Source organism: Syngnathus acus, chromosome 8 (genome assembly GCF_901709675.1).
Source record: "Syngnathus acus chromosome 8, fSynAcu1.2, whole genome shotgun sequence".
Classification (NCBI taxonomy): Eukaryota; Metazoa; Chordata; class Actinopteri; order Syngnathiformes; family Syngnathidae; genus Syngnathus; species Syngnathus acus.
Genome location: NC_051093.1, coordinates 9,147,300 through 9,159,656, shown reverse-complemented (window position 1 = coordinate 9,159,656; position 12,357 = coordinate 9,147,300). Strand labels below are relative to the sequence as shown.

Genomic DNA, 12,357 nt, shown 5'->3' with positions numbered 1-12,357 from the left:
CTTGGAATCCGCCCTTCTGCGTACACACAATAGACGACAACTGGGCTTTGGGGACAGCTCAAGTTCTTCACGGACGACGTGGACAAACATTCCTGGGGAAGTCCAATCGACCTTTGCCCATGAAGATGCAAATAGATGCCACAAGGCTATTTTGGTGCATATCTTGAACTGAACAATGCTCACTTGGATGTTTGAAGGTGTTGACAAAGGTTCATACAATGGAGGGACGACGACAGGAAGGTAGAAATGCTTTTCGGCATCGACGGGACAAATCATTAACTCACCGGGTTGGCGATCATGGCGAGCAGGCACGAGTCATTGGTGGAGCCCGTGCACATCTGGAACTCCCCGTTGGTCAGAGGAGGGCCGGCAGGACAGGTGGCAGGCTTGGCGGGACGGGGACACATGGGGCAGGGAGTAGGACAGGTGGCGGCAGCCTTGGCCGGAGTGGGGCAGGGAGGAGTAGGAGAGGTGACAGTATTGAATCGAGTGAGGGGACAGACAGAACCTATTTGAAAGGAGAGCGCACATTAGAAGATACTCGTTTTGAGAGATGCCTTGAACTTAATAAGCTCATCAAATGGTGAACATATTCAGGCAAAAAAAAGGAACTACGCAGAAGTTAGCATTTCTCGATAGACATTGCCAATTACAAAATTGTGAAACGCTCAAAAGGGAGAGTTGACCAATGTTAATATTGAATCCATTTGACAAGACTGGCTTGCCACGGAGGTGAGCATGACGCCCTTCTCCATTTTTTTCTCCAGGCTGGCTGTCACGCACGCCACTCTGACTTTTTCCAGCATGTTTCCAGTTGTAGGCAAAATGTGACTTTTTTTTGTAGTGTAGTGACACGCTAGTTACAAAACAAGATCTGTACTCACGCTTGCAGACGTAGGCCTGATCAATGCTACATGGGACGTCATTCCAAGCACCAGAGGGATACATTTCAACACAGTCTTCATTTCCACCCGAGTCGTTTGGCTCACCGGCCTCCCAGAACCTGCAAGAGAAAACATTTTTGGCGCTAACTATTTCAGTGATGTTTTGCTCAAATAACAATGAGAAGTCTTTCAGAGATCTTGTTCATAAATAATGAGGTATTTTCCAGGGTTAACCATCATCATTTAAAGCAACAAGTACGCAAGAGGAACCCTTTGAGCGATTCGCCGCCCGAGGCTCACAAGCTGTCGCACTTTTTCAATGGAAGGACACTAACGAGTAGGAGAAAAAGGTTCCGTCTGCCCACTGCCACCGTCTGCCAGAGGTCTCACGTCGCAGGCCAATCCAGATTCTGGCATTGTTCATGGCATTCTTCACGCTACACGTCAGCCATTTCTACAAGAAAGACAAAGTTCAACGAGAGAGAAAGGTGCGCGAGTGAGTGACCCTCTCGTGGTACCCTCTCCCGTTCGTCCAAAACGCTTGTCAGGTGGGCTCCCCGGGACACACAATCGTCCTCAGCCAGCGACCACGTCTTGGAGTTTCCGAAGAAGTAACAGTGGTTGTTGTATTCCAGCCATTCGGTCTGAGACCCGCGCAGCTCTGGAACAAAAACAAGAACATGATGAGAGCCACGAGAGGATTCAACCACTTTGCTTGCACATGCAGCAAGACGAAAGAAAAGGTGGCGTGCATGGCTTGTCGTCTAACAATGTCCTCAACACTTCTGTGTTCTTCCTTCATGGAGCAACTTTGATGGCTGCTTGCCTATACGTGAACTATCACTTTTTTTATATACTTTATTGTTCTATATACTTTGTAGTTTTATTTTGCACTGTCGGGCAGCTCTAATCTCTTCGTACATTGTATGATGACCATAAAAGGCATTCTCATTCTCAGATGGTGTGACAGCGTTTTAGTAAGAAAAAAAGATGGCCTTTTTGGATTAAAAGAAAATCACTGGCAGCTTTCCGCACAGCAAAGGCAGAAACAGGCTTTAATGCGATCTTTCTTTACTTTGGCTTTGTAGCAATTCTTGGACAGTGAATTTTACAAATGAGTTTTCATTTCATTTCAATGTTTGCACCCTTAAAATGGCTGGGTTCAAAATTGGAGCGACCAGGAAGTTGAGGTTCCAATTTTTCATCCAAATTGGGTTGGTTTTGACCCAGCGCTTTGACGAGTTGCCCGGTATAGACATTCAATTAGATGAAGATTATTGACATGATAAATGATGATAGATTAGATGAAAACACAAACCCTCATTTGCGCAGGTCTGACACAGTGCGAGGCTAATCAAGAGCCTGACAGCGAACGACAGCACCATGTTGGGGATGGATGGATGGGTGGATGGATGGATGATGGGGATGGATGGATGATGGGGATGGATGGATGGATGGATGGATGGATGGATGGATGGATGGATGGATGGATGGATGGATGGATGGATGGATGGATGGATGTGGTGGGTCCAGCTCAGTCAGAAACAAAGCAGCAGACCACTTTGGAAGATGCTGGTGGGTCGTTGGCGCCCGACGGGGTCAGTGTCAGTGGATGCTTGCTTGCTGAACTTGCTTCTCTCAAGACATGCACGCACGCGCGCGCGCACGCGCACCACGCTACAAAGAACGCAGTTGATGCTTTGCGCAAACTGAACATGCCTGTGTTGAGTTTGTTTTGAAAATAGAACAGAACGTCCGTGACGTCATTTCACAGCCTCGGACTAGCTTTCTAACACAAGCAAAAACGTTTTTTTTTTCTAGTTTTCATTTCGAAGCCACGGACAAACCTAAGACAAGCAAAAAAAAAAAAATTACAAACAGTAAACATGCATTGAATCTATGGTTCTGGACGATTTTGTTTTGAAACCATAAAGATAGATTTGTGATGACAGAATGTGATGCGTTTAGAAGTTGTGTTTGTAGATGAATGACAATGAAAAAAAAAAAAAGCCCGGCGGTGAAAATTTGACATCTTACCATGTCATCAATGTCATAATTGCAAACAAGAAAAAGAATAACTTTGCTGGTTTTATTGACCGCGCTGGCTGGCCTGTTACGAGCCGTGACGTCACCATTTGCCAGCGTGGAAAACGCGTCTCGCAACAAACCAGGAAGTAAACTGCACGGTTGGCTCTGACGCCCCAGAAGGAGCAGGAAGCACTTAAAAGTCAACATTACAGCCTTTCTTCAAGCAAGCTCTATGACGGGATTGCTTTGCCATAGGTTTATCTTTTCATCGCTGATTGAGGGGCGCTTTCAGTGAAGTCGGTGAAGGTAAAAAGGCACATTAAGATGAGCGTTGCTAGCTAGCTAGCTAGCTCCCTTGTCATTCGCCTGTCAAAAGGCTTATTCACGCATTACATAATGTCGAGGCTTGCTTAAATGCTCGTTTGGACCGATATACATGCCACTTCTCCATTGTTGTTATTATTATAACTTTAAAATGAAAGAAAGGACAGCGGCTGGCTGTCACTTTGCGGCGCTTCCTGAAAAAGACAGCAGTGCACCTGTTAAAGACTTGCGAGACTTCAATATTCTGCTGTGAGGTCTTATTGTGATCTTCCTTTTTTTAAATTAAAAAAAAAAAACTCTCTTTTTAGCATCAATCTTGCATTTGGAAAAACTATCTATGGTAGTCAGGTGATTCTCTTACGTTGCATTTCAGGGCATAGAAACTGTCAGTAAATGAATCCAAGCTGTAGTCACACCCATTTAACTGCTCTCTTGAATTCAACCCTTCAGGTCTGACATGCAATCCTTTTGTTTGATTCTTGGGTTGGGTTGTTGAACTTTAAAGCATATTGATGACCTATAATGACAGTAGTAGCCTATACCAACAGTCTATTCTGTTTTATGAAGTCATGTCTTACGTACAATCTGTTTATATCCTTTTAAACCTACAAAAAGGGAAAATATGTTTTTTATCTAGCAGGAGTACTTGTACTTCAAAGCCATTCCTTACTTTGAATTTAATTTTTCATTGAGTTTACTTCCTTATGGTCCAAAAAAAAAGCCCTTTAAAATGAAACATCTGTTGTTATTATAGTGAAACACTGCATGACACTAATGTCATAAAAATAACATTTGAAGTGAACATGTAATGGTTGAATGTGTGATCAGGGTAGTGTGCATTGTTTGTACTGCGACAACACCAGACTAGTCCACCAAACAATGTGCCCAACATTTTCAGACTTTGTGTTTGCATGTTGTGAATAAAAATGTAAACTGTATGCATCCTGATGAGACCTTGTCCTGTGTTTTTTCTTTTTCTTTTTTATTTGCCAGCACACACACACAGCCGGCAGGTATACATCTTTGGAGATGGTGGACACCACACTGGTTCAAGTGGGCATGAATCTGACTGAAGCCATGAAGATCTTGGAAGACGGTCAAAGGTGAGACTTGAGTCTGTTAGAGTATAATATTGTTTAACCACAATCTGGTGGTCAAACTTCAAAATATTTGTTTCCATTTAATTCAAATAGAATGCACAGAGGTCCTAGAAGGCGCTCCACAAGTATCGTTACAGCTGGTGCAACTAGATTTTGTGACAACTGTTAATCTTATTTATTACATTATTATTATTTATTATTAGCCCATACAAAGAATCTTTTTATGTGAAAAGGTAGAAAGACCTCCAGTCGTGTCAGTAACCTGGTTAATGAGTGCATTATATTTATTTTTGTGGCGTTCTATCAACTAGAGGCCTGGAAGAGAGACCAGAGGGCTCAATCTTCAGTAGAGCCAGCATACCTGGCCCTCTGCTTGAAGTGTAAGATGCATGCACACGGATACTAGCGTACAGGCAATAAACACGTGCATGCTAACATGTGATGATGCCAACATTTAAATGTTTAAATTTGCTCAACTATATTGACATGAAATTCCAATTCATGATCTTTTCTTGTGCAGTGGTCAGGATGTTGCCACCATACTGCACAGGATTCACAGCCTCATTCATGAAGAGGAGGAGGGAGAAGACAAGCCAAACCCACAGTAGGGGATCAACTCTTCAAAACACCATGATCACAGTGCCCAAAAGATTTTAAAAATAAAATATCAGAATGGTATTTTACGGAATTGTGAACAATGGCGTGAATGAGATTGGCCACTTTTAAATGGATGAATAAAGCTTCTGTTTTGTGTGTCCAGTAGGATGCAGAATGTGGGTGAGCAGGGTCACATAGCACTATTGGGCCACAGCCTGGCAGCCTACATTTCAGTGCTGGACAGAGAGCGACTTCGGAAGCTGACCACTCGGATCTTGTCTGATACCACGCTGTGGCTCTGTAGACTGTTCAGGTAGTCTTCTCGAAATCCAACTCACTATTGTGTTTGCAGTTTCGAGACAAGGAAGCTAAACAATAGTCTTCATCCGGGTCACATTGTAACTAATAAAAAAAAGATATCTTTTTTTTGTTCTACATAAGATCATTTCTCTCTTCAGTATCACTTTCATACCCAAGTGTCCACTCTTGACATTTAGATACGAGAACGGTTCAGCTTACTTCCATGAAGATGACAGAGAAGGCCTGGTCAAAGTATGTCGACTGGTCATCCACGCTTGCTATGACGATTATGCCTCTGAGGGCTTTGCTGTCCTCAGCTCAAAGCAGCCGGTCATCTACCAGAGCGCTTCAGGCAGACCAGGCCTGGGACAGCATCTGTGCAATCAAGTAGGTGCAAAATAATCAGCATTTATATCATATCATGTCACGATAGATGGCTTATTTTAATGTCAGTCTCTTTTGTTATTAGCTCGGCCTGCCTCTCTCCAATTTGTGCACAGTACCATGCAACACCCTCTTTGGATCGCAACATCAAATGGTAAGAGAGCACACATCACTGGAGTGAAGTGGAAACCATTTGACAAATATCTCCTTTTTAACACGTAGGATATTGCTCTGTTGGAAAAATTTATCAAAGAGGACCTGGAGAGTGGGAAGTTGCCTTTGTTGTTGATAGCCAATGCAGGTAAAAAAAAATCACATTAACGCTAGCGATTGGAAAAAAAACAAAAAAAACATGTAATAGTGTATATTTCACATTTCTTGTTTCTACATTTTTTCAGGTACCCCTGGGGCAGGTCACACTGATAAGTTGGGGCGCCTTAGGGACCTGTGTGATCAATACAAAATGTGGCTCCATGTGGAGGGGTGAGACATTTAATATGGTCGAAAGTTGCATTCTAATTGAAACACTTATGCGGATCATTTACTTGTGCTGACAATAATTTGCTGTCTGTTAGCACTACCGCACATTAATGTGGAATACGTTGTGCCATTTTGAGCTATGCAAAATGATATCCATTTGTCTTCAGGGTCAACCTGGCGACACTGGTGATGGGTGAGGCCACCTCTGCTGTTACGGTAAACTTTACCGATTTTCTCGTCAACTCACGATTTTTGTACTCGGTGTCATTTTTGTACTTCCCCATTCAGGCAGCAACCAGATGTGACAGTATGACGCTTACACCAGGTCCGTGGCTGGGATTGCCCGCTGTTAGCGCCGTCACTCTCTACAGACACGAAGACCCTGCACTGGTAGGCTCCGATAATCACAATGAGTATCTGTAAATGACGCACTTGTGACTCTTTGTTTTATCTTAGTCTCTGGCTGCAGGTTTGACCTCTAGTCAGCCTGTAGCGAAGCTGCGGGGATTGCCTCTTTGGTTGTCTCTGCAGTATCTTGGTCACAGTGGAATCAACCAAAAGATAACACATGCCATCATGCTGGTGAGCAGAAAAAAAAAGTCAATTATCGCTGGCCTATCAATCGGAGCAACGTTCATTTCAATTTAACGCCAAATCATATTTTCCGTGCCCCCCGACAGACTCAACAACTGCTACAGAACCTGAAATCGATGAGCTCCATCAAAACATCGGTGGGTAAATGCAAAAATAAGAATCATTTTGCTAGCATGGAGTCAAGTCCAGATACTTTCTATGAGTATTTGAGTTCCGGGTTACCTTGGTTGCAGGCTGTCGCGTCACAGATCCCGCCCATCTCTGGGGCTTCTCTACGAGATGTTCTGGGCTCTCTCATGCTCTCTATTGTAGGTGGGAGTCTCTTCTCTGCCTATGTAGCCAAGTCTCTGCCTCTCACTCTTCTCACTCTTGCGTTTCTGTCTCTTTCACTCACAATCATTTCCCACCCACATTAGCATTTGAGCGGTATTTGGAGCTAGCTCCATTGGTTGATGGACTGTTGGTTGTTTAGGATGTGGACAACACAGGCATCAAAGTGTGCCTCATTATTTTTGTCACCTTTGGAGGAAATTCCAGGGTCATGAATATAATGATTATATATTTGAAAAAAATGTCTGAGTTTTTAACTATCTAGTATCAAATGTAAGAGGGCTTTTATTCAGTATAAACATTTGTTGGGATAATAATTGATGTAACCTGATGCCACTGGTTGACTCAATTATTCATGACCCTGATGATATGCACACCTCTGTTAAGATAGCCTTCACCCTTCCCAAGCATGATGCTTGTCTCAACCCTTCACTTGGATGTAATCAGTGATGGGTTTCTTAAAAAAAAAAAAAAAATCTGAATATGCTTATATTTGGTAACATATTTCTGATGTAAAACTTTTTTTGTTACTGACTGTAACAAGTATTATGATTGCATTATTCAGAAGCTCATTTGAAAACTTGACACTTCCGATATTTGGGTCATTAATATGATCAATGGCTATTTTTTTTATTTTGAAAGTATAACATACATGACTGATTCATCTGTCGTGGGTTTTCTTGTGTTGCTGGGCTACTGCCTTTCGGCAACTATTTTAAAAATGTTTCTAAAAACTCCCTGATTCCATCCCATCTTGTACTCTGAACATTTATTTTGCTGACAATAGTGAAATAATTGCCGTTGAATCTGATAAGATTATCTGTGTCTGTACAGGTGGAGGATGAACTCAACTCCCCTGTGCTGCTGTTCAGGTTTTCTCAGGAAATTAGTGCAGGTAAGGGAGCGGGGGGGGGGTCATAGTCAAATGTGGTAAACCAATGTCATTTCCTCTCTTCTATTGTGTTAGCATCCAGCAGTGGTTCAGTGGAGGCTTACTGTGCTGGGGAGAAGGAGGCACTTGATGCATTCAACAGATGGGTATGTGAATTTTTTTATTTTTTTTATTACAGTGTTTGTAAACAGTTTGAAGCTGAGCGCAAACATCTGGGGAAAAAAAAAGTGAATGACACTCAATGTTTTTTTTTTTCCCATTCAAGCTTGGCAAAGAGCTTGCTCGGATGGTTCCTGCCAGTGGAGTCGAAGTTGTGGAACTTGAAGATGAAGGCACCTGTGTCCGGTTCAGCCCGCTCCTGACAGCCGCAGGTAACAAAGTTGCGCACCTGCAAGACTATATACAGTATTTGTGGTAAGCATATTGAAAGTTTGTTATTAGCGGAGTGTTCATTGTATATTTTCAAAAATCAATTTCCACTTATAAATGATGTCATTTGTGCTCTTGTCCAGATTTAGGGACTCAACCTGAGGATGTTGACAATGTGATTAAAAAGTTGTTGGAGTTGGTGCCTTTGATGACCTCCACAATGTCTCTCAGACAAGACTTTAAAGAGGAGACTCACCAACGCTCACCTTACCTCAGATACATCGAAGAGCTTAGTTGGCCAGGCCTCGGAGCTGTCAGGTAAGACGGAAAGCAGGAATAGGTTTCAAAATGTAACTTATACACATGTCTTTATTTTTTCAGATATGAGCCTCAGGTGGAGGGAATTGATGATAGCAGAAGGACAAAGGAAATCAAGAAAATAAACACCCAACTACTGAAGAAACTGCAAGAGCTAGACACTGACATTGTCTTCTCTTCTGGTTTGTACCTCTTCATTTTTTGGAATCATGTGTCAAATAAAAATGTAAATGTTTTAATTTTGTAATTTTTTAAAAACTTTTTAGGCCAAGAGTTTGCCGGAGAGGAAGACGGCATCTTTATAAGCATGGTAGCTGACGACGTTGACGTTTCGGAGCTTGTGGAAACAATAGTGACGCTGGGCCGTGACATTGAAGAGAATGGAAGAGTAATCTGCATTTCCTTATTTGGAAACTATTTCTTCTATCTTAGCATTAGAGTGTTATTAGCAGAGTCATTCATAACACTTCAAACTTTGGGCCTGCTATTGCAGTTTCAAAGTTTGAACCACATTAAAAAATGATTGTAAAGTAGTTTAACAAAAGTATATAATTGTACTATTTAGTATAATCCGCATTATTACAGGTTCGGAAAATTGTAGTAGATTCAACATTTCTATTTGTTTCCAATGTAGCTACTGGAGAACATGACGGAGGTGGTGAGGAAAGGCATTCGGGAAGCAGAACTGGAGCTGCTAAAAGCCAATGATGAGAAACTCATGGAAGAGGTATGAGAACATGTGTGAAATGATCATCACTTACTGAAGTGATTAAAAACAATTGATTTTTTTTTTTTTTTTTTAGGGCATGCTGAGACAACTTCCTGTGGTTGGCTCTGTTTTAAACTGGTTTTCTCCTGTTCAAGCTTCAGTTAAAGGGAGGACTTTCAACCTGGCAGCAGGTTTGTGTGCAGATTTAGTTCTACAGCATAGCTGCTCTTTTTGTTTTTTTGGTATTTAAATTCTCACGTGCATTTTCACAATGCATTTTCTGGTTTGTTTGCTTTTATTTGTTAGTACTGTTTGACATTTAATTTCCAGGGACGTCAAATAAAAAAAAAAAAAAGCTTAATGTGCCTCTTATTTATACTTATTATTCATAGGTTCCTTGGACTCCACAGAAGTGACATATTCTACCAAGGCCCAGTCAGGCAGATCTCCCTTAAAAGACTCTCCCACCTTGTCATCTGAGAAACTGCAAGGTAGCACATGTGACTACTGTAGACACTTCTCAGTGATGCTTTTGCAAAAGTGGAAGCGTGATGGATGTCTTGTTCACAGCCCCTTTTTGCTCTTTTCCATCTCAGGTCAAAAGTTGTTTCGGCGCTCAGCTGCAGGTTCTGATTCCGTTAGCGAAAGCAGCTCAGTTGGACAAGCTGAGGGCTCAACCAGTATCCGCTCATCCATCTCCATATGTGTACCAGAGGAGGACTCTGCATCTCGACACATTCCGGAAGAAATTCCAGAATCGTGTCAGCAGAAAAACCATGACCAGGTGGAGGACAAAGCACTCTTGGAGGAGAAGAAGCTCGAAGGCCAAGACGGCCAGTCGTCATAATGGTACCAGCCTACCGAAGACGTTTAATACGTAAAGTATGAAAGAGTTAAGTCTAATTGTCTCTCAAGAGTGAGTCTCTGTCCAATAAGGATATCAGCAAATATTGTAACACTGTGACGCTCGTTTTCTAATCGCTTCCAGTGGCTGCAGTTGCATTTAAACATATTTTGTTTGACATATCAAGATGGACCGAGACGTCCGTCCGTCCATCCATCCATCCATCCATCCATCCATCCATCCATCCATCCAGACCACCGACCCACCCGGATTGCTTATTTAGGGATTAATAAGATAAGCATTAATTGCACTGGATAACAAATTCAAGTATTTCTTAATGCATTCCATGCGTATTCATTTTTAAAGTGTTAAACTCCCTTCAAAAGACCTTCCTTGTTTAGATGCCTATTTGCAGTGTCAAAAGCATTGCTAGTGGGAGGAATGCTAATTTACAAAAAGAAAGCACGACATAAAAAGGAAATGGCTTATTAAAACAGTTGTGCTTCATGGTGCACTGCTGTGATTGTAATGCAAAAATGTCTAGGACATATTTGATGACACAACACTGCAGATAAATATCATCTACCTTTACTTTGTCTATGCAAATCGAAATAAATGACACAAATTAAGAATATTGTAAAGCTATAGGCGCATATCTACACACATAGAAAGCAATGAAAATGGTACCAGAACATGGGATTTTGGTACAGTAAGGGTAAAGTGGGATTAGGTTATTTAGAAAATGACACCATATTGCAGCCATAGCCATGCTAAAACAAAACAAAAAATCTATGCACTACACTATAAAGCATTTTTAGATAGTCCACTTGACCTGGCTCAAATGTCTTTGCCTGATTGTGTATGAATAAGACAGTCAAATGGCTTAGTCGTGCTGTCAATGTAATTTTGTACTCTGGAGGGATGTTCACAACTCAACTTTATTTATAGGAGCATTGAGCTCAGTGCCGTTTTCCCGACCCTGACAAATTCTTATTCACATTATGAATAGCTTCTCTTGACCTCAATGAGCTTTGGTGAATGGAGCAAACTGCAGGAGTTTGGGTTCGAAAAACTTTTGTGTCACCTCTTGTATCTCCTTTGAGCTCAAGGCTGCAAGATATGTTTTTGTTTCATTTGAAAATCATACCAATCAGAAAAAAAATGCTGGTAGCAAATATGTGTTACAAATGTTTACTTTGTTTTTCTTTTAACTTTTTCAATGGGTGAAAACATAATTGCGTGCCGTTGAACGGGAAGGGAAGCCTCTTTGAATTGGTGATGGATGATTGACAGTTTGTCAATACTATTTGGAACTTGGCAAGAGAGATAGAACCAGGCCTGGCAAACATTTGAATATGCCTTGCCTACTATAACTGTTATAAAGAAAAATGCCAGTCGAATTACTGTGAGCCAGGTCTATCTGGAATATTTAGATGAATTGATGCACAAGCATTTCTGGATAGAAATGTATTGAAGTGGTAGGATTAAGTTATTGTGGTGAGAATGAAAATGGGTTAAGAAATAAGTTACCTTAATTGCACTTGTAAATAATTTCTTACATGATGTAAATTAAACTCATGCTTAATGATTGATTACATGTCGGATGATGATAAAGTTCTGTCTCTAACTTTGTAAACTTCCAATCTTTCATGAATTTTGATTGAATGAAATCTGTAAACCAACCTGTTGTAATGTTGTCTTATTGGCTATATTACATAATATTGAAAGTCCTCCTTCCCAAATGCCCCATACGGTTACTATATACATTCGAATATTTGTATTTACACTTTTGTGGAACTCATTTTATTGAAATAACTCCTTGTGACCCCATCGGATGAAATATTGCCAACATCAAATTTCCATATTGTTATTTAATGATGATCACAAGATTTCAAAAATTCCTACAGTGTTTGATACTGCGAATGCAACACTCGATGTTAATCTAATTCACATCTGAAAGAAAAAAAGTCTACACTTAACTGTTTATCCAGTATTTTACGCTTACCCACTTAACGGTGTTTCAAACCTAGATATTACTTTTGTTTTTTCACATTCAGTTAATATTTTTGACCGTGATTAGAACCTTTCGAACACGTTTAAAATGATGAGAACGACGGTCGCAATTTCTTGTGAAAACTATCACCGGCGTAAATGGGAACTGTAGTCTTCTTGGTTTAACGAGTCGCTGAATATCAGTTTTTCTC

The 12,357-nt window shown here is 41.1% G+C and overlaps 1 protein-coding gene across 2 annotated transcripts; it reads left to right on the top strand.

Moving 5' to 3' along the window:
• Positions 1 to 3,009: 3,009 nt before the first annotated feature.
• pdxdc1 (pyridoxal-dependent decarboxylase domain containing 1) lies at positions 3,010 to 11,835 on the top strand. Of its 2 annotated transcripts, none has more exons than XM_037255875.1 (23): positions 3,010 to 3,218; positions 4,230 to 4,339; positions 4,648 to 4,716; positions 4,857 to 4,940; positions 5,100 to 5,246; positions 5,431 to 5,620; positions 5,703 to 5,771; positions 5,840 to 5,918; positions 6,016 to 6,100; positions 6,265 to 6,313; positions 6,386 to 6,487; positions 6,554 to 6,679; positions 6,778 to 6,828; positions 7,856 to 7,916; positions 7,989 to 8,059; positions 8,179 to 8,284; positions 8,426 to 8,600; positions 8,664 to 8,782; positions 8,867 to 8,988; positions 9,235 to 9,327; positions 9,404 to 9,500; positions 9,702 to 9,800; positions 9,906 to 11,835. In XM_037255875.1, the coding sequence occupies exons 2-23, from the start codon at positions 4,266 to 4,268 to the stop codon at positions 10,154 to 10,156; spliced, it is 2,319 nt and encodes a 772-aa protein (XP_037111770.1). In that variant the 5' UTR covers positions 3,010 to 3,218; positions 4,230 to 4,265; the 3' UTR covers positions 10,157 to 11,835. The 2 variants fall into 2 exon arrangements, with proteins under 2 accessions (XP_037111770.1, XP_037111768.1); XM_037255873.1 differs by having other exon boundaries at positions 3,027 to 3,218; positions 4,232 to 4,339; positions 5,097 to 5,246.
• Positions 11,836 to 12,357: the final 522 nt, after the last annotated feature.

What these genes read in the sequence shown, in the direction of transcription:
- pdxdc1 (XM_037255873.1), top strand. Translation starts at nt 4,266, where the DNA reads ATGGTGGACACCACACTGGTTCAAGTGGGCATGAATCTGACTGAAGCC. An exon ending in AGGCCACCTCTGCTGTTACG is followed by an intron (nt 6,314 to 6,385) that starts GTAAACTTTACC and finishes TTCCCCATTCAG; the next exon opens with GCAGCAACCAGATGTGACAG. An exon ending in TGACATTGTCTTCTCTTCTG is followed by an intron (nt 8,783 to 8,866) that starts GTTTGTACCTCT and finishes AAAACTTTTTAG; the next exon opens with GCCAAGAGTTTGCCGGAGAG.